We start from the raw sequence: 19,152 nt of genomic DNA, 5'->3' as shown, positions 1-19,152 counted from the left end.
ATCATTAAATTTTCTTTTGTTTCAGAGTGTAAGTATATATAAATTTATACAGCAGAATCTCAATTTGTTCATTGACCTTCATTTACTTGTTTAAGGCTACAAATAAGTTAAAAAATGTGCTTGGAGTTGGTTTTGCCTGCTGTTTTTTCACAACCGTTTTGATCTTGGGATTTGGTTGGTTTTCTTTTACTTCAGCACTTTGCGTCAGAGAGCAGACCCTGTTTACAGTCCACCTCTTCAAGTTTCAGGACTTTGTTGGAGGTTAAAAGTTTACCCAGTAAGTTTTTCATATTTCTAATAAATTTTGAAACCAAGGTCTTTCAGAGTTCTGTAGCATGCTGGTCCCCCCCCCCCCTTTTTTTTTTTGAGAGAGAGACAGAGCAAGCAAGGGTTGAGGGGCAGAGGGAGAGAAAGAATCTCAAGCAGGCTCCACACCCACCTCAGAGCCCAACGTAGGGCTTGGTCTCATGACCTGAGCCAAAATCAAGAGTTGAATGCTTAACTGAATGAGCCACGCTGGAGCCCCCACTTTTTTTTTTTTTTTAATTTGAACATCTATGTGGTTTTTTTTTTTTTTAAGCAATTCATGAATTAGGCAGTATTCCATATAGCAGAAGAGAGATGCTTCTTGGTTCACTTTTTTAGTGGAGTAACAAAAGTTAATGACTTTTTTTAAATTTATTTTTATTTTTTATTTATTTATTTTTTAATTTTTATTTACTTATGATAGTCACAGAGAGAGAGAGAGGCAGAGACACAGGCAGAGGGAGAAGCAGGCTCCATGTACCAGGAGCCCGATGTGGGATTCGATCCCGGGTCTCCAGGATCGCGCCCTGGGCCAAAGGCAGGCGCCAAACCGCTGCGCCACCCAGGGATCCCACTTTTTTTTTTTTTTTAGGACATATTTATTACTAAGGGTAACCAAAAAATGAGTTAAATGTGAACAGTATGAATCTTGAACTTACTGAATTCTATTTCTTGCTTCTAGGAAGATACTTCTTTTTAGAAGACATGTTTAAAATACTTATTTTAAAAGTCTTTTTTTAAAATAAAAATATAGATACAGAAAGCCATAAAAAAATACATGTATGTGCATTGCATACTTACAGTGCATTTCATTATGTTTCTTTGACCTAGGTATTTTCTGTAAAGTGGGAGCTAGATGCAGTGGTATGATGAGATGTATAATTGATTCTGATGAAAAGAGTATAAGCAGTAGTGTATTTTTAACCCATCATGTCTAGTTCCATCTCTTTTTTTTGTGATACTGGCCATTATCAATGCTCATTGCCTACATATGTTGTAAAATAGAGATATTCTCATTTTTCATTTATTGTAATACTTTTATAAAGATATTTTTCTAGGAGAAGCTTCCCATTATCTATTATTTGGTTACCTACTATTATAGTTCATAAAGAAGAAACAGGATTTGTTCCTGTTATTTACCAATTTTCCTTATTATTTTCTGGAAGTGATCAACTGGGTTTTTTAAAAAATGTCATTATGAACTCAGAGATTTATACATATATAAGCTCTTTAAGTTGACTGCTTTGTTACTTTGCTCTGACCCTTAAAGTCCCTAATGGTGACTCTAGTAGTTTCCTTTTACTCCAACATGGCAAGATGCTCTAGGCTCATCTCATACATTTCCTACTCCATATCTGGAATTGGCCATTTTATTCAAAGAGTCCTGATTCCTTTCAGTGGGGAAGTGGTATTTCAAAACTAAACTACGAGGGATGCTTGTTTATACCAAGTTGGTGACAGTTTCTAGGCCTCCTTAGTGGACAGAGGTAGGAAATACATAGATTAATATATGTGAGTATTTGTAAACGGGGAAATCTGCATTTATTTATCTTAAATTTATTTAATATACTTTTATTTCTTAGAGCAGTTTTAAGTTAAACATCAAATTGAGTGATAAAGGCAGCCCCCGTGGCTCAGCGGTTTAGCGCCACCTTCAGCCCAGGGCGTGGTCCTGGAGACCCAGGATCGAGTCCCACCTTGGGCTCCTTGCATGGAGCCTGCTTCTCCTTCTGCCTATGTCTCTGCCTCTCCCTTTCTCTCTCTCAATCTCTGTCTCTCATGAATAATAAATAAAATCTTTAAAAAAACAAAAACAAAAAAAAATTCAGGATTATAGTTTTTTGTTTTTTTTTGTTTGTTTGTTTGTTTTTTACCTAATCTCCTATTACACCTGTGTTTCCTTGCACTGTAGGAATCCTACTTCTTTAATCTTTTGGAAGTTACAGAATTAGAATATCTCATATCAGCTCATATCAGTTACTCATTTGCTTTATTTTACCTGACAGACACAAATATCTCAGGATAGGAACTCTTAATTCTACTGTCAGTTTGATCATATACTACACTTTGTTTATCCCTTCATCTCTTGATTGACACTGGGTTGCTTCTACCTCTTAGCCATAGTGGATAGTGCTGCTGTGAACAGACAGTGAGAGAAGCAGGCTCCATGCAGGGAGCCTGATGTGGGATTCGATCCTGGGACTCCAGGATCACGCCCTGAGCCAAAGGCAGACAACTCAACCGCTGAGCTACCCAGGCGTTCCTGTTCTCTGTTTGTTTGAGAGTAGTCATTCTGATGGGCATGAGGTGATAATTTGGTTTTGGTTTATGCTTCCCTATTGATTAGTAATATCGAGCATCTTTTCATATGCTTGTTGACCATTTGTATATCCTGTTTGGAGAAATGTGTACTCCAGTCCTTTGCCCATTTGAAAATTTAGTTGTTGTTGAGTTGTGGGAGTTCTTTATATATTCTGAATATTGACCCCTTATTAGATACATGAGTTACATATATTTTCTCCCATTCCATAGGTTCCTTTTGACATTTGATGCACAGAAGTTTTAAATTTTGATGTAGTTCAATTTGTCTGGTTTTGGCTTCATAGCCAGGAAATCCTTATCTAATTAAGATTTTGTTTATTTATTCATGAGAGACATAGAAAGAGAGGCAGAGACACAGGCAGAGGGAGGGGCTCCATGCAAGGAGCCCGATGCGGGACTCAATCCCAAGAATCTGGGATCACACCCTGAGCCAAAGGCAGACGCTCAACCGCTGAGCCACCCAGGCATCCCCTCCTTATCAAATTTAATGTCCTAAAGCTTCTGTTTTCTTTTAAAAGCTTTATAGTTTTAGGACTTACATTTAGATCTTTGATCCATTTTGAGTTAATTTTGTACATGAACTAGGGACCCAGTTTCGTTTGCATAGAGCTATCCAGTGTGATAAGGCAATCAAAAATAACTACTGTGCCTTATTTTCTGAGAGATGTCCTAGCTCTGCCCTTCTTTGCTTTTATTATTTCTCTGCTATTTAATTTTTATTTCACTTTTAGCACTTTATTCATAATTTGAGACCTGTCTTGAAAGGTGCTTGTGTATTCATTTACAAGAGTTTAGAGTGACCTGACTGCATTTAATTCTCAGAGTTTTTTTTTTTTTTTTTTTTTAATTCTCAGAGTTTTTAATGTAAGGCCTCCTTGTACTCCCATCGGTAATCCATTGAGCAGCCCATTCCATTTTCAGCTATTGTATTTGGTTTGGGAGGCTTTTCGGTGGCTAACTGCCATTTTGTGGTTTTCCTGTTATCTGGTTCATTAAATGCACCGTAGCATTAAGAAAGGAGAGGTCCTTTCTCCCATGCAGATGTTTATATCATACTAGTCTTAATGATTGTAATTTTTTTTTTATTGTAATTGATATATTTTTATCTGCTTGTATTTTGGGAATTGTAGAGATAATCTATCATCTGGTTTGTTATAAATGTTCTTGGTGAGCTTTTGGGTTTTCTGTCCAATTACTTTTGTTTTTGTGTTTTCTGTTTGGATTTAGAGAGTTATGTAAACTATATTGCCATTGCTGCAATATTTTTAAAATCCTCTGCCTTATGAAAAATCTTAAAGCTAGTTTTTTGTTGTTGTTGGATCTGGCACATACATAAGGTAGTAAAACATTTTCCTTAAAATTATGATCAATAAAAAAAGAAATTTCTAATATGAGCTGATAAAGATCAGGAGTAAAAATGTTTATTCTGTTTAATTTATTCCAGGGGAATTGTTCTAGTAATATAATTTAGAAGAAATAAGTTCAGCCATTAGAACAAGTATATCAATTTTTTTAATAGTTATTTATTTATTCATTCATTCATTCATTCATTTACTTATTTATTTATTTATTTTTAAGTAGGCTCCACACCCAGCATGGACTTGAACTTACAAATCTGAACTTCAGATGCTGAACTAACTGAGCCACTCAGGCACCCCAAATTATAACAACTTTTTTTTACTGATTTTTAAAATGAGCATAATTTGTGATATAGACTATATTCCATAAAACTTAATAATTTTAGCAAGTTTTGACAAACATAGTCATATGATGATTACCACAGTCAGGTTTTTATTATTCCCAAATGTTATCTGATTTGTCTTTTAAACTAATCCCTTCTTTCTCTCTTCCTAGCCCCTCTGTCAGTATAGTTTTGCTTTTCCAGAACATATAATGGGGTCACACAATGTGTAATTTTTTGTGTCATTTGATGATTCATTTATTTTTTAGTATTGAAGAATTATCTTGTCTAACCCTGAAAGCTTCCTCGAGACTTTTTGGAGCAAAGTGGCCTAGAAATGAAGGGGTTAGTAAGTCATATCCCAAGAGATACTGGAGATGAATAATAAGAATCCTTTCCTCAGTCCTTACAGTCTGGTTGGTGAAACAAATGTTTATATATGTAGTTACAATGATGATAGTCATTAAAAAAGGTAAATGTGGGCAAACTACTGGAGAAACAGAGAAGGGAGTTAGTGTCTTTCTGAACATCTCTGTAATATAAATTTACACAACTTAATCTTCATACAGACTTTTTATATGGAATCCTAACATAAACACGTTATATAGAAATTAGATTACTTTCAACATCAAGTGTTACCTTTTTTCTGTTTTACTCATTTTTTATATTAAATATTGTTTTTTGTCTCCTACCTTGTCGGGTTTTTTTTTTTCCATATTTTTCTTTGGTGTTTCACTTTTCTTGGAGGCTGATATTTAAGAGTTTTGTATATGTTAGAACTCTTTTTTTTTTTTTTAATATTTCATTTATTTATTCATGAGAGACACACAGAGAGAGAGGCAGAGACACAGGCAGAGGGAGAAGCTCCATGCAGGGAGCCTGATGTGGGACTTGATCTTGGGTCTCCAGGCTCAGGCCCTGGGCTGAAGGTGGTGCTAAACCGCTGAGCCACCAGGGCTGCCCGTATGTTAGAACTCTTATCATAGTTGTTGACAGTTTCCTTTGAAATGCCCTAATATTTTTGTGGGTTTTTTTAATGTTGAAAAGATTTAAATTGTTATAGACTCAAATCTGTTTTGTTTTTTTATTATCTCTGTCACTGCTTTTAAGCTTAGAAGTATTTCCCAATCCAAATATGAGATATTAATCTGTGTTTGTTTCATTGTGGCTTAGTTTTTTACGTTTAAGTTGATCTAGAATTTGTATCTGTGTAACATCTCTCTCTTTTTTTATTTATTGAAGTATAGTTGACTCTTTCCTTTTTTTAAGGATGGAAATGGAGTTGTTCGTGGTTACTACTTGTCTGTGTTTCTGGAACTGTCAGCTGGCTTACCTGAAACTTCCAAGTAAGACATGTAATAAATAACAGTCTTAAGTGTGTCTTTACATACATTCCTCTTAGGATTTTTTATTAACTATTGTTAATTATTGTTATGTCTGTAAAGATGTGTACTGATAATTGAACCCCTGGCAGTTCTCAAACTCGATGCCTTTAAAGACTCTTGATACTCTTAAATTTTATTGTAAACCCCAAAGAGGTGTGTGTCTGTGTGCATGTGTGTGTGCATGTCTTAACGGATTCTATCTGTTGATATTTTCTGAGTTAGAAATTCAAACTGAGAAAACTTAAAATTTTTTTTTATTTTAAAAAGTTTTATATGTTCACTTAAAAATAATAACCTATTGCATACTAACATAAATAACATTCTTGTGAAAGATACCTATTTTTCTAAAGCAAAATAATACTTGGCAAGAAAACTTGTATTATTTTGCGTTTTGGGAAATCTCTTAATGTATGGCATTAAGAAAGACAACTGGATCCTCACATTGGCTTCTATTCATTTTTGTTGCAATAAGTTATTTTGGTTGCAGCAAATGTTTAAAATCTAGCCTCACAGATTTTGAATATCATGGGTAGTTAGTTGGAAAAAGCGGTTTTTTGATGAGGTACAATTCATATACTATAATATTAACCTTACAAATAAGTGCATAGGGCAGCCCTGGTGGCGCAGCGGTTTAGCGCCACCTGCAGCCAAGGGCGTGATCCTGGAGACCCTGGATCGGGTCCCACGTCGGGCTCTCTGCGTGGAGCCTGCTTCTCCCTCTGCCTGTGTCTCTGCCCCTCTCTCTCTCTCTGCATCTCTATGAATAAATAAATAAAATCTTTAAAAAAAAAAAAAACAAATAAGTGCACAATTCAGTAGATTTTAGTATATCCAGTGAGTGCTATAACTAACACTGATACTTAATTTCAGAACATTTTCATCACTCCATGGAGAGACCCATTAGCTGTCACATCTCATTTCCCCTTCTCCCCAGTTCTTGGAAACCTTTATAATCTACTTTTTGCTAAAGGAACGTTTAGAAAAGCAGTTTTAGATCATTGTGAATTATTTTTGATATTACACAGAAGTTGAACAAATTGTATTCATTAAATGTAATTTGTAATGTGGAATCTAGAGTCATGTCAGTGAATTTTATTTTACTCTATTGCACTAAAATGTGTTGGTTTGGTATGAGATGTCTGTTTCTAGCTATAATAGAGTGTAATGAAAGATAACCCTTTCTGCTGCAACAATCAAATAAAGAAGAAAAGCAACATTTTCTAGATAATGGACGTTAGGCAACAAATGAAAGTTACTTAGTGATAAGAAATAGACAAATAAGCTGTGTGATTGCCTCAGCTTACCACCTTGAAAGAGTTTTTATTAGGCCATAACATAGGGAGGGAGAACTGAGGTAGATTCCGACAGATTCCCTGAGTTTGAGGAGGTAGTGCTGAGTGTCCAGGAAGACTAGTGCAGCTAGAATGTATTGGATAGAATTCCAGAAAGAGATCTGCACAGAGAACTCCAGAGATGTGTGGAGGATTCCCTTAAGTATTCACAGAGTACTGATCAGAGCATACATGTGAGGAAACTCCCTGAGGTTGGGGAAAGAACCATCTGAAAGATTAAAGGGAGTGGTGCCTGATGCTCATAAAAGGCAATAACTATGTTGTTCTCACTACTGTAGTGGAGAAACTTATAATTCATGGGGCACTAAGTAAAGTATTCAGGAAATTTTTGCTTCAGTAGTGGAGAACAGTGAGTCCTAGACTGAGCAGTGCTCCCAACCCATTAACAGATAAAAGAATAAAAGAAGGACCTGAAAGGATCAGATTGTTTCCGGGTAACGAATCTGCATCCCAGAGCAAAGCTCAAGAAAATTTATAAGGTCAAAATTTATCCTGCATCCATCAAAATCAGATTTACAATACCTTTTCAGTCAAGGATTAATTGACATGTAAAGAGGCAGGAAAACATAATAATGGGGAGAATAATCATTCAAAATTGAGCAATAACTATTTTTCTTCATTTGGGTTATTTCTGTTGATGTTTTATGAATTAGAAATTAAAGCAAATTAATTTTTATTAGTTCCCTTAAAAATAAACCTTTTAATATATTTTATTCTAAAGCAAAATAATTGATGAGAAAACTTGTATTGTTTGCCTTTTTTGAAGTCTGTAGGTCTTAAAAAAGACAATTGTATTCTTAAAAAAGCCATTTAAGGCAATTTTTATAATTTTTCCATTTTTTCAAAAGTTGAGTAGAGATATGAAAGATGTAAAGGAGGGCAACCCCCGTGGCGCAGCGGTTTAGCACCACCTTCAGCCCAGGGCCTAATCCTGGAGACCAAGGATCGAGTTCCACGTCGGGCTCCCTGCACGGAGCCTGCTTCTCCCTCTGCCTGTGTCTCTGCCTCTCGCGCGCGCGCGCTCTCTCTCTCTCTCTCTCTCTCTCAATAAATAAATAAATAAATAAATAAATAAATAAATAAATAAATCTTTAAACAAAGAAAGATGTAAAAGATTCAGATTGAACTTCTTGAAAATATCTGAGATAAAAAGAACACTAGGTAACATGAACCATAAATTACGTATTGCAAAAGAAAAGATTAATGAGCTTGAAGGCACAGCAGTAGAAACTGTCTGAAATGAATTTTAAAACAATAGAACATCTTAAAGCAGCTTAATGTGTAGATAATGAAAAGTCCTCAAACAAGGGGATGGGAAGAAAACAATGGTGAAAGTTTCCCAAACTTTTATTCTTTTTTAAGATTTATTTATTCATGAGACACAGAGGCAGGCAGAGAGAGAAGCAAGCTCCCCACGGGGAGCCCGATGTGGGACTCAATCCCGGATCCTGGGATCATGCCCTGAGCCAAAGGCAGACTAACTGCTGAGCCACCCAGGCATCCTAGTTTCCCAAACTTGATGAATACTTGAACACGCTCAGGAAGCTCAGTCAACTACAAGCACATGAAACATGAAGAAAACACCAAAGCACATCATATTCAAACTGCTCAAAACCAAAGATAAACAAGGAATCTTAAACTGATAGTGAAAAGAATATATAGAGGTACAAAGATAAGGATGAAATTCGATTTGTCACTGGAAAGAATACAAGTGAAATGATAGAGCAACATCTTGAAAGGGTTAAAGGAAAAATCTCAACCTAGAATTCTGTATTCAGCAAAAATATATTTTTAAAAATAAAGGTGAAATAAAGGCATTTTCATGCCTAGACTATATGAAATATTTTTTGTATATATTTTTTATTCATGAGCGACAGAGAGAGAGAGAGGCAGAGACACAGGCAGAGGGAGAAGCAGGCTCCATGCAGGGAGCCCGACGCGGGACTCGATCCCAGGTCTCCAGGATCAGGCCCTGGGCCGAAGGTGGCGCTAAACCGCTGAGCCACCCGGGCTACCCTAGACTATATGAAATATTAAAGCACATGCTTCAGATAGAAGTAAAAATAATACCAGTTGGGACTTCTGAATCTAAACAAAGGAATAAAGACTACCAGAATTGGAAATTGCATGGGTAAATTAAAATATGTCCATTGTAAAAATAACTTTAAATGACGATTGGCTGTTTAAACATGGATAACATTGTATTTTGAAATCTATAACATATGTAGAAGTACATAACAGAAGTATAAAGGCCAAAAGAATAGAGAATGGAAATAGAAGTTTCTGACACTGTATGTGAAGTGATACAGTAGCAAAGCTAGATTCTGATTATTTTAAAGATATATACTATTTTTTTTAAGATTTTATTTATTTATGAGAGAGGCAGAGATACAGTCAGAGGAAGAAGCAGGCTCCCCACGGGGGAGTGCAGGACTTGATCCCAGGTCCCTGAGATCATGACAGCCAAAGGCAGATGCTCAACTACTGAGCCACCCAGGTGTCCGAAAGATATATACTGCTGTGCAATAAATTAGCACAAACATGGCAACTTAAAATAATAGACATTGTTTTCCATCATTCTTCTGGAGGCCAGAAATCTAAAACCTGTTAGCTCCAAATCAGGTTTTCAGTACTGTTGTACTAGTTCCAGAGGCATGAGGGGAAAATCCATTCCTTGACTTAGTTTTTGGGGTTGCCAGCATTCTTTGGCTTGTGACCATATCACTTCCATTTCTGCATTTGATCACAATGCCTTCTCTCTCTCCCTCTCTCCCTTTCTTCCACTTTCCCTTCTCCCTCTCTTCCTCCCCCCTTTTTTTTTCCTGTCAGGTCTTTCTCTGCTTTCCTTTTAAGATGACACTCATGATTACATATAGAGTCCATATGGATTATCTAGGGTAGTTCCCTTACCTGCAGGTCCTTAGCTTAATCACAGCTTCATGCTCCCCTTTTTTTGTTATAAAAGGTAACAACAGCACATTCCATTGATTAGGATGTGACTGTCTTGGGGTGGAGGTTAATATTCAGCCTACCACAACTATAAACTGTAAAGTCACTACTAAAATGCAAAGACATACAACTAATAAAGCAACAAAGGGGATAAAATGGAATTATAAACAAATACTTAAAGAAGACAGAAAAAGTTAATAGGTAATAAAAGAACAGATGGGAGAATACCAAAATGTATTCATGTAAATGGTCTAAACACCCAGTTAAAAGGTAGAGATTCTCCTATAGGCTAAAAAAGCAAAACTCAAGTTTATGTTACCCACAAGAAACACACTTTATTTTTTATTTATTTATTTTTATTTATTTATGATAATCACAGAGAGAGAGAGAGAGAGAGAGGCAGGCAGAGACACAGGCAGAAGGAGAAGCAGGCTCCATGCACCGGGAGCCCGACGTGGGATTCGATCCCCGGTCTCCAGGATCGCGCCCTGGGCCAAAGGCAGGCGCCAAACCGCTGCGCCACCCAGGGATCCCAAGAAACACACTTTAAATATAAAGATATATCGTACTAGTACTAGTCAAACATAGATTAGATTTCAAAGCAAATATTACCAGAGATAAGGAAGTTTATTTCATAGTGATATAAAGATCAGTTAATGAAGAAGACATATAAAAATTCTTAACATTTACTTATGTAATTATGCCCCAGAAACAGATCTTCAAAATACATGGAGCAAAACCTAATAGAAATACAAGGGGAAATAGACAAAAGCTTTTCTCTTAATCAGTATTATAAGTGGGCAGAAAATCATCAGGAATGTACATGTGAACAGTATTACCCACCCTGTCCTGTTTGACAATTATAGACTGTCCAAACAGTAGAAGTGCACACAGATTATTTATCAAGATAGACCATATTCTGAGATATAAAACGTATCTCTGTAAATCCAAAAGGATTCAACACATTCAAATTATGTTCTCTTGCCATTGTGGAATCAATTTAGATATTAACATATTTTGAAAATCTGAAATATGTGGAAGTTAAGTAAAACATTTCTAAATAACTCTAGATCAAAGAGGCAATCAACAAGGGATGCCTGGGTGGCTTAGGGGTTGAGCATCTGCCTTTGACTCAGGGCATGATCCCAGGGTCCTGGGATTGAGCCCCTCATCAGGCTCCCTGCAGGGAGCCTGCTTCTCCCTCTGCCTGTGTCTCTGCCTCTCTCTGTGTTTCTCATGAATAGATAATAAACTCTTTAAAAAAGAAAAAGAAATCATAAGGGATTTTTAAAAGATATTTTGAACTGAATGAAAATGAAAACATTAGAATATGTAGTATGCTGCTAAAGCAGTAAGTAGAGGGAAACTTATAGCAATATATGCCAGTATACTGTGACCCTTGCACAACATGGATTTGAAGTGCAGGTTCATTTATATGCAGATTTTTAAAATAAATACAGTATATTACTATAAATGTATTTTCTTTTCCTTATGATTTTACCATTTTTTTCCTCTATTTATTGTAAGACTATAGTAGTTAACATAACATACCAAATACATGTAAATCAACTTAATGTTATTGGTAAGACCTCTCATCGACGATGGTCTATTAAGTTTTCAGGGAATCAGAAGTCATAGTTCACACCTACTATTCCTGCATTAAACAGTTTTGACTATGTGGGGAACAGTGTCCCTAACCCCTGTACTGTTCGAGGATCAGCTGTTAAATGAAAAACAGAAAGGTCTCAAATCAGTGATCTACCTTAAAAAATTAAAGAAAAGAGGTGCTTGGGTACCTCAGTCAGTTAGGTGTCCAACTTGATTTCAGCTCAGGTCATAATATCAGGGTTGTAAGATCAAGGCTCACTTCGGGCTTGTGCTCTGGGTATGGAGTCTGCTTAAGATTTTCTACCTTCCTCTTAAAAAAAAAAAAGAGAAAACAAGTTAAATGGAAAGTAAGCTGGAAAAAGGAAATAATAAAGAACAAAGCAATGAAATAAAAATTGAAAGAGCAATAGAGAAAAATCACTGAAATCAAAACAAAAGGGCAGTCCGGGTGGTTCAGTGGTTTAGCGCTACCTTCAGCCCACGGTATAATCCTGGAGACCTGGGATCGAGTCTCACAACGGGCTCCCTACAGGGAACCTGCTTCTCCCTCTGCCTGTGTTTCTGCCCCCACCCCCTGCTCGCTCACTCTCTCTCTGCCTCTCATGAATAAATAAATCTTAAAAAAAAACAAATCAAAATTTGATGACTAAACCTACACAATTTTAAGACTTATAATAAAGCTACATTACTAACTTAATATAGCATAGTATCAGCATAAGGATAGAAAAATTAATCAGTGGAATATACTTTGAGTCCAGAAATAAACCTACATTCATAAGAGCAGATTTTTGATAAAGATGCAAAGGCTATGCTCCGGAGGGTGTATAGTCTGATGCTTGGATATCTCTATGCAAAAAACATAAACTTGTATCCATACCTCATACTACATACATAAACTAACTGAAAATTGACTACAATCCTAGATTTAAATTCTAAAACAATAAAACTTATAGGAGAACATCTGTGACTTTGGGTTAGGCAATGATATTTTAGTCATAAACCAAAAGCACATCTATAAAAGAACACATTTATTAGACTTCATGAAAACCATGGAGTTCTCTTCAAATTGCACAGACTTTTAGCCAGAATATATAAGGAACTCTCAAAACTCAACAATAAAAATAAACAAGCTCCCTTCCTCATGTGGTCAAAACATTTGTTATACACCTCACTAAGATATATTGACGGCAAAATAAGCCTATTTAGGATGATTAATAGCATTAGTCATTAGGGAAATGGAAATTTACAAGCAATCTGATACCAGTATATCCTCTTGCAGTTTTTATTAGGGAACTGGAAACATAATATAGATACCTCTATATCCCATTGGAATGGCTAAAATTAAAAGCTCCTACCAAGTTTTGATAAGAATATATACAAATTTGAGTTCTTGCGCATTCCTCCTGGAAATGTAAAATGATAAAACCACTTTTGTAAAATTTAGTGATTTCTTAACAAGTTAAACATAGGCTTACTATATGACTCAGCTAAACTACTCCTACACATTAACCCAAGAGAAAAGGAACTATATGTCCATACAAAGACTTTTACACAAATATTCATAGCATCTTTGTTTGTAATAGCCAAATAGAATCAACCTAATTTCATCAACAGGTGAATGAATAAATAAATTTTGGTGTGTCCATATAGTGGAATACGTCTCAGCAATAAAAACCAATGGACTGTTGATACCTGCAGCAATATGAATGCCTTTTAAATTGATTATTCATGAAAGAATAGACAGAAAAAGAGCCATGTATATGAGTCCACCTAGGTAAAACTCTAGAAAAATGCAGACTAATCTGTAGTAACAATGCAGATATACTACCATTTTCATCAAGAGAGTCTTGAAGTATCAGAAAGCTTTTTTTTTTTTTTAAAGATTTTATTTATTTATTCATAGAGATGCAGAGAGAGAGAGGCAGAGACACAGGCAGAGGGAGAAGCAGGCTCCATGCAGAGAGCCCGACGTGGGACTTGATCCAGGGTCTCCAGGATCACGCCCTGGGCTGCAGGCAGCGCTAAACCACTGCGCCACCAGGGCTGCCTTATCAGAAAGCTTTTAAGCTCACATAGCACATACAGATTTTCCAGAACTTTATTATTATTATTTTAAAAGATTTTATTTATTCATGAGAGACACAGAGAAGCAGAGACAGGCAGAGGGAAAAGCAGACTCCCTGCAGGGAGCCTGATGTGGTAGTCAATCTGAGGACTCCGGGATCCTGAGCCAAAGGCAGATGCTTCAACCACCTGAGCCACTCTGGCGTCCCTTATCTATTTATTTATTTTTTTATTTGAATCCTTGTGTTTTGTCATTGGCAACCAATCCTGGCAATTTTTTCCTTAGTTGACTTGGTCCAGAAAATGTCTGCCGGGTATCTACAACTAAATAATCATTGTTTGTTGTTTTTTCATTTGATGTTTGACCGAAAAATGTGGCTAATGAACTTGCAACTCAGTTAAAGTTATTTTTCCAAGACAACTATTGTACATCACTTTGCAGCACAAGTACATTATGTGTGTGTTTCCCATTTTGTGTTAACAAGAGTTAAGGTTTAATAACAGTTAACAATTTTACTACTTCATCAGAGTTCCTAAGAGATACTGGTATTTTTTTTCCCTGTCTGAAAGTGTGTGGCACCAAGTAATATAATGACTACTGGTACATTTTTAACTACCATTCTTCTGTACCATTAGTGCATGTGTCCACTTGAAAGAGGCAAACAATATTACGATAATAGTTTTGACATTTTGGATCCCTAAAAGAATCATGGGGACTGACCCCCAGGGACACACAGACTATACTTTAACAAGGACAACACAGACTGACCTTAATGCAGAATATTCTTGTTACTACTGGTGAGTTAAACTATGAATAATGTTAGTAATATGGAAAGGATTCTGGTCTTTGAATTGTAAGTATGTTTTAGTTACAGCTTAGCTCCAAATGTCCTGTGTGATCTGAAACAGTGGACTCACCTGTATTGTTACTAGAACAGCTAACTCCTAAATATATACTTTGCGCCAAGCACTGTGCTTTCCATAACCCATTTTGCTTTACTACCATCTTATGAACTGTAGGTTATATTATTAGTCCTATTTTGCAGTTGGTAATACAGTGATGGCTTCGGTAAATTATTCACTCAAGATCAGCATTGTTTAACAGCAATCTGTTTTAAAACAGACTTTTATTCGGGGGGCGTGGTATCTCTGGTTTGTTTTTAACTACCAGGTTCTGTTTGAGTCTCTGAAATCAGCCATTTTGGTTGGAACGTGGTTAATTGTGGGCAGAATCATAAGCAGCTCATACCATGAAATAAATCTTGGGCCTCTCTTTGTCTCTTGAGTAAGGTATTTCTTGATCTACCTCTGTTTCTTGAGAAGTTTCTTCCTTTTTCTCTCACTGATAGGTAGATTTTGTGACATTTCTATTGCCTGTGGTACTGATTTCATCTCTGTGCTTTTATTGTTGACCGTATATACTTAAGGAATTTAAAGTTCACATTATGTTGCAAACAGCATAATGTTATCAGTGAAAATGAAATATTACTCTGGATACTAAGGTTGAAAAAAGATTAGGATTTCTATAGCTGTTAGAGATTATCTAAATACTTCAGTGAGACCTTTCTGTTCTGATAAAATTACATCTTATTATCTGTTGATTCTCTTAACACTTCAGTAAGCCTAGACAAGTGTTTTGAATACTTATCATTAATATTAAAATGTCATTCAATTATGGAATTCAGAGTTGAACAGTAGTTTAACTGCCAAAATACAGGCTAAGATCTTAAATCATTGTATCATTATCTAGTAGATTTTAGTATCACCTGGGACACTGCAGAGATACTTTCATAATTTCATTATGTTTAAGAATCTCTCTACAGATGTGTGTTAAGCATACACAAGTATAGGCTTTTGGAGAAATTTGCATATGAATGACATCCTGGAATTGACTTTTAATATAGTGCCTTGTTTTAGAGAAAGGAATTTCTTTGAGTTGCTTAAGAAAAGAGTTGAATTTTCCCTGGGAGAGTAAATGTAGTAATATTAAAATTTTTAAGTTAGCAGCTGTCATACTTATTTGGATCTTCAGTTTGATAGAAGGAAAGAATTTGTTAGAATATTCAAATTTAAGGTTGAGATGCTTTGTAAGTAATTTAACTTGGATTAATTCCCACATTTATTAAAAACACAGATCTGTATCCCATGATTCTAAAAAAGTCATGCTAGTAAAAGAATGATTTTTTTTTTCAAACATATGGTTTTTCATACAGAGTTTTCACTTTTTTATATTGATTTTAAACTTTAATCTATTTTGATCCTGGATACATTTGACCATCTGCATTAATGTTCTCCTGCCACTCCCAGATTTTCAATATCCTTGATTGTTTCTCTGTGTGTTTCACTAATTTTAAAAATAGAAGTAGAAATTTCATTTTTTTAGAGGTGAAATTCATGTAATACATAGCTAACCATTTTAAAACATAACAGTTCAGGGGCACCTGTGTGGCTCAGTCAATTAAGTGTTCTGCCTTGGGCTCAGGTCATGATCCCAGGGTCCTGGGATCGAACCCTCCATCAGGCTACCTACCTATTCAGTAGAGAGCCTGCTCCCTCTGCCCTCCCTCCAAACCCGCTTGTGTTGTGTGTGTGTGTGTGTGTGTGTGTGTACACACATATATACGTATATGTGTATATATACATAATATATATACACACACACGTGTATGTCTCAAAATCTTTAAAAATAAAATATATAGTTCAGTGGAATTTAGTACATTTTCGTCACATGTACAGCCATCACTACCTCTAATTTCAGAATGTTTTCATCACCCCAGAACACACCATACCCATTAAGTAAATGCTCTCTATTTCCTTTCTTCCTCTCTTTGTGGATAACTACAATTCTTTTTTTCTCTGTGTATTTGCCTGTTCTAGATTTTTCATATAAAAGATCCTTAATGGGACTTTTATGTTTGGCTTCTATACTTTTGTGTTTGGTGTTTTCAAGGTTCTCCCATGTTGAAGCATATCAGAACTTCATTCCTTTATATGACTAAATATTATCCCATTTTATTTATATATCATTCGTTTATATGACTGGATATTATCCCATTTTATTTACACACACACACACACTTCAGTTTGTTTACCCGTTCATCTGTAGATGGACATTTATTTGGGTTGTATCCAACTTTTGGTTATTATGAATAATCCTGTTGAGATATTCGTGTACAGGTTTCATATGGGACATAATGTTGTTACTTTTGAATAGATATCTGTTTGTGGAATTGCTGAGGTAAATGGTAATTCTGTGTTTATAATATTTTTGGGGAATTGCCAAGCTTTTCCATAGTGGCTGCACGAGAGTTCATATTTCTTCACATCCTCATCAACTCTTAATAATTTTCCATTTTTTAAAAGATTTATTTATTTATTTATTTATGAGAGGCACAGAGAGAGAGAGGCAGAGACATAGGCAGAGGGAGAAGCAGGTTCCCTGTAGGGAGCCCGATGTGGGGCTTGATCCTGGATCCTGGGATCACACCCTGAGCCAAAGGCAGATGCCCAACTGCGAGCCACCCAAGCGTCCCAAATAATTTTCCATTTTTAATTATATTTTAGAGACATCCCAGTGAGTATGAAGTACTATCTCATTGTGATTTTGATTTGCATTTCCTTAATGACCAGTGAAGTTGAACATCTTTTCATGTGCTTGTTGACCATTATGTATGTCTGGAGAAATGTCTATTCAAGTCCATTGCCTGTTTTTATTTTTTTAAAGATTTTATTTATTTATTTGAAAGAGCGAGTGAGCACATGCATAAGTGGGATGGAGGGACAGAGAGAAGCAGACTACCCTGAGCCCCTGCGATCATGACCCAGCTTGAAGACAGACACTGAACCAACTGAGCCACCCAGGCGCACCCCCCCCCCCCCCCCGCCTATTATTAAATGGGGTGCTTGCTTTTTGTTGTTGAGTTATAGGAATTCTTTATATATTTTGAATGCCCCTTATCAGTTTATTTGCATGATTTGACAGCAGTTTCTCCCGTTTTGTAGGTTTGTCCTTTTGTTACATGATTGGTGTTCCCTTGGCCCTTGGCTCTTGGGTCCTGCCTTTTCGAAGAATGAAGAGGTAGGCCAGATGAAGAGTGATGGGCAGCAAAGCAAGTTTATTGAGTGATAGTACAAAGTTCCCAGAGAGGAAGGAAACCCAAGAGGGTTGCCATTTTGGCATTCAAATTTAGGGGTTTTTATAAGCTCTTTTGAGGAACACTTTTGAGTGTGGGCCCCTGTAGATTGGCCACTAAGGGGTGCCAGTCAGGGCTTGCATCATGCACCTGTCTACCTATCAGGTTACTGTTCATGTGTAGTGATTGGGTTTTTGGGCTGACATCTGAAGACTTAACTGCCTCAACTTGTGATGGAGACCAGTGTTTTATGGTTAATTGTTTTTGTTTCAGAATGTTTTGCAAAAATCACTTCTACAGAGGCTGCAAGACAGGATGCTATTATGGCCTTGTCTAAGCCATAAAACAGGATGCTAGTGCGGTTTTCTCTTAGCAGTCCTGGCTTCCTGTTTTTGTTTGTTTTGTTTTTTGAGGACCCTAGCCCTGACTACCAAAGTGTCCAATTGACCTCTAACACTTCTGCTTTCTTGATGATGTCTTTTGATGTACAACATTTTAAATTTTGTGAAGTTCAAGTTAACTGTTTTTCCTTTTGTTGCTCATACTTTTAAAATCAAATTTAAGAATGTATTGCTAAATTTAGTCGATTCATGAAGATTTATCCCTGTGTTTTCTTTTAAGAGTTTTATAATTTTAAGCCCTTATATTTAGGTCATTGATCCATTTTGAGTTAATTTTTATATATGGAATTAGTTAAGGGTCCAGCTTCACTCTTTTGCAGGTATCTATTCACTTTTCTCAGCACCATTTTTGTTGAAGAGACTTTGTCTTCCCCATTGAATGATCTTGGGACCCTTGTCAAAAAATGTGCATGGAGGGATCCCTGGGTGGCGCAGCAGTTTGGCGCCTGCCTTTGGCCCAGGGCGCGATCCTGGAGACTCAGGATCGAATCCCACGTCAGGCTCCCGGTGCATGGAGCCTGCTTCTCCCTCTGCCTGTGTCTCTGCCTCTCTCTCTCTCACTGTGTGCCTATCATAAATAAATAAAATAAAATTAAAAAAAAATGTGCATGGATATTTGGGTTTATTTCTGGACATTTAATGGTATCTTTTATACTATAGAGCTGGCTTCATTACTTAAATTCGAAGTGGACAAAATATCACAGCTTACATATTGATTAGTTCTTTGTACCACCAATATTGATAATGTATTTTGAATGATACTAATATAAAAACCATTTAACAATTCTTAAATTTTTACATCTGATATTTGTAGGTAAAGAGCTACAATCTTTTCCCCTTGCTTTTGCCAGCAGATATAGCAGGTTGTAAGCAATTCGGTTTTTCTTTTAAAAATGTATCTCCACCAGGAAGGGAAACTTTATGGCTACTGTTGAGTGTTCCTTCTGGTTA

At 36.2% G+C, this 19,152-nt stretch overlaps 1 protein-coding gene across 14 annotated transcripts in view; it reads left to right on the top strand.

The window, feature by feature from the left end:
• The window catches only part of TRIM37 (tripartite motif containing 37), a 244,159-nt gene that overhangs the window by 42,783 nt on the left and 182,224 nt on the right, over positions 1 to 19,152 (top strand). For all 14 annotated transcript variants that reach the window (XM_072747599.1, XM_072747602.1, XM_072747601.1 and 11 more), the window contains 2 exons: positions 196 to 277; positions 5,579 to 5,655. In XM_072747599.1, coding sequence (XP_072603700.1) covers positions 196 to 277; positions 5,579 to 5,655 — 159 coding nt within the window. The remainder of the gene's footprint in view (positions 1 to 195; positions 278 to 5,578; positions 5,656 to 19,152) is intronic.

Source organism: Vulpes vulpes, chromosome 2 (genome assembly GCF_048418805.1).
Source record: "Vulpes vulpes isolate BD-2025 chromosome 2, VulVul3, whole genome shotgun sequence".
Classification (NCBI taxonomy): Eukaryota; Metazoa; Chordata; class Mammalia; order Carnivora; family Canidae; genus Vulpes; species Vulpes vulpes.
This window is presented reverse-complemented; position numbering and strand designations above follow the sequence as displayed.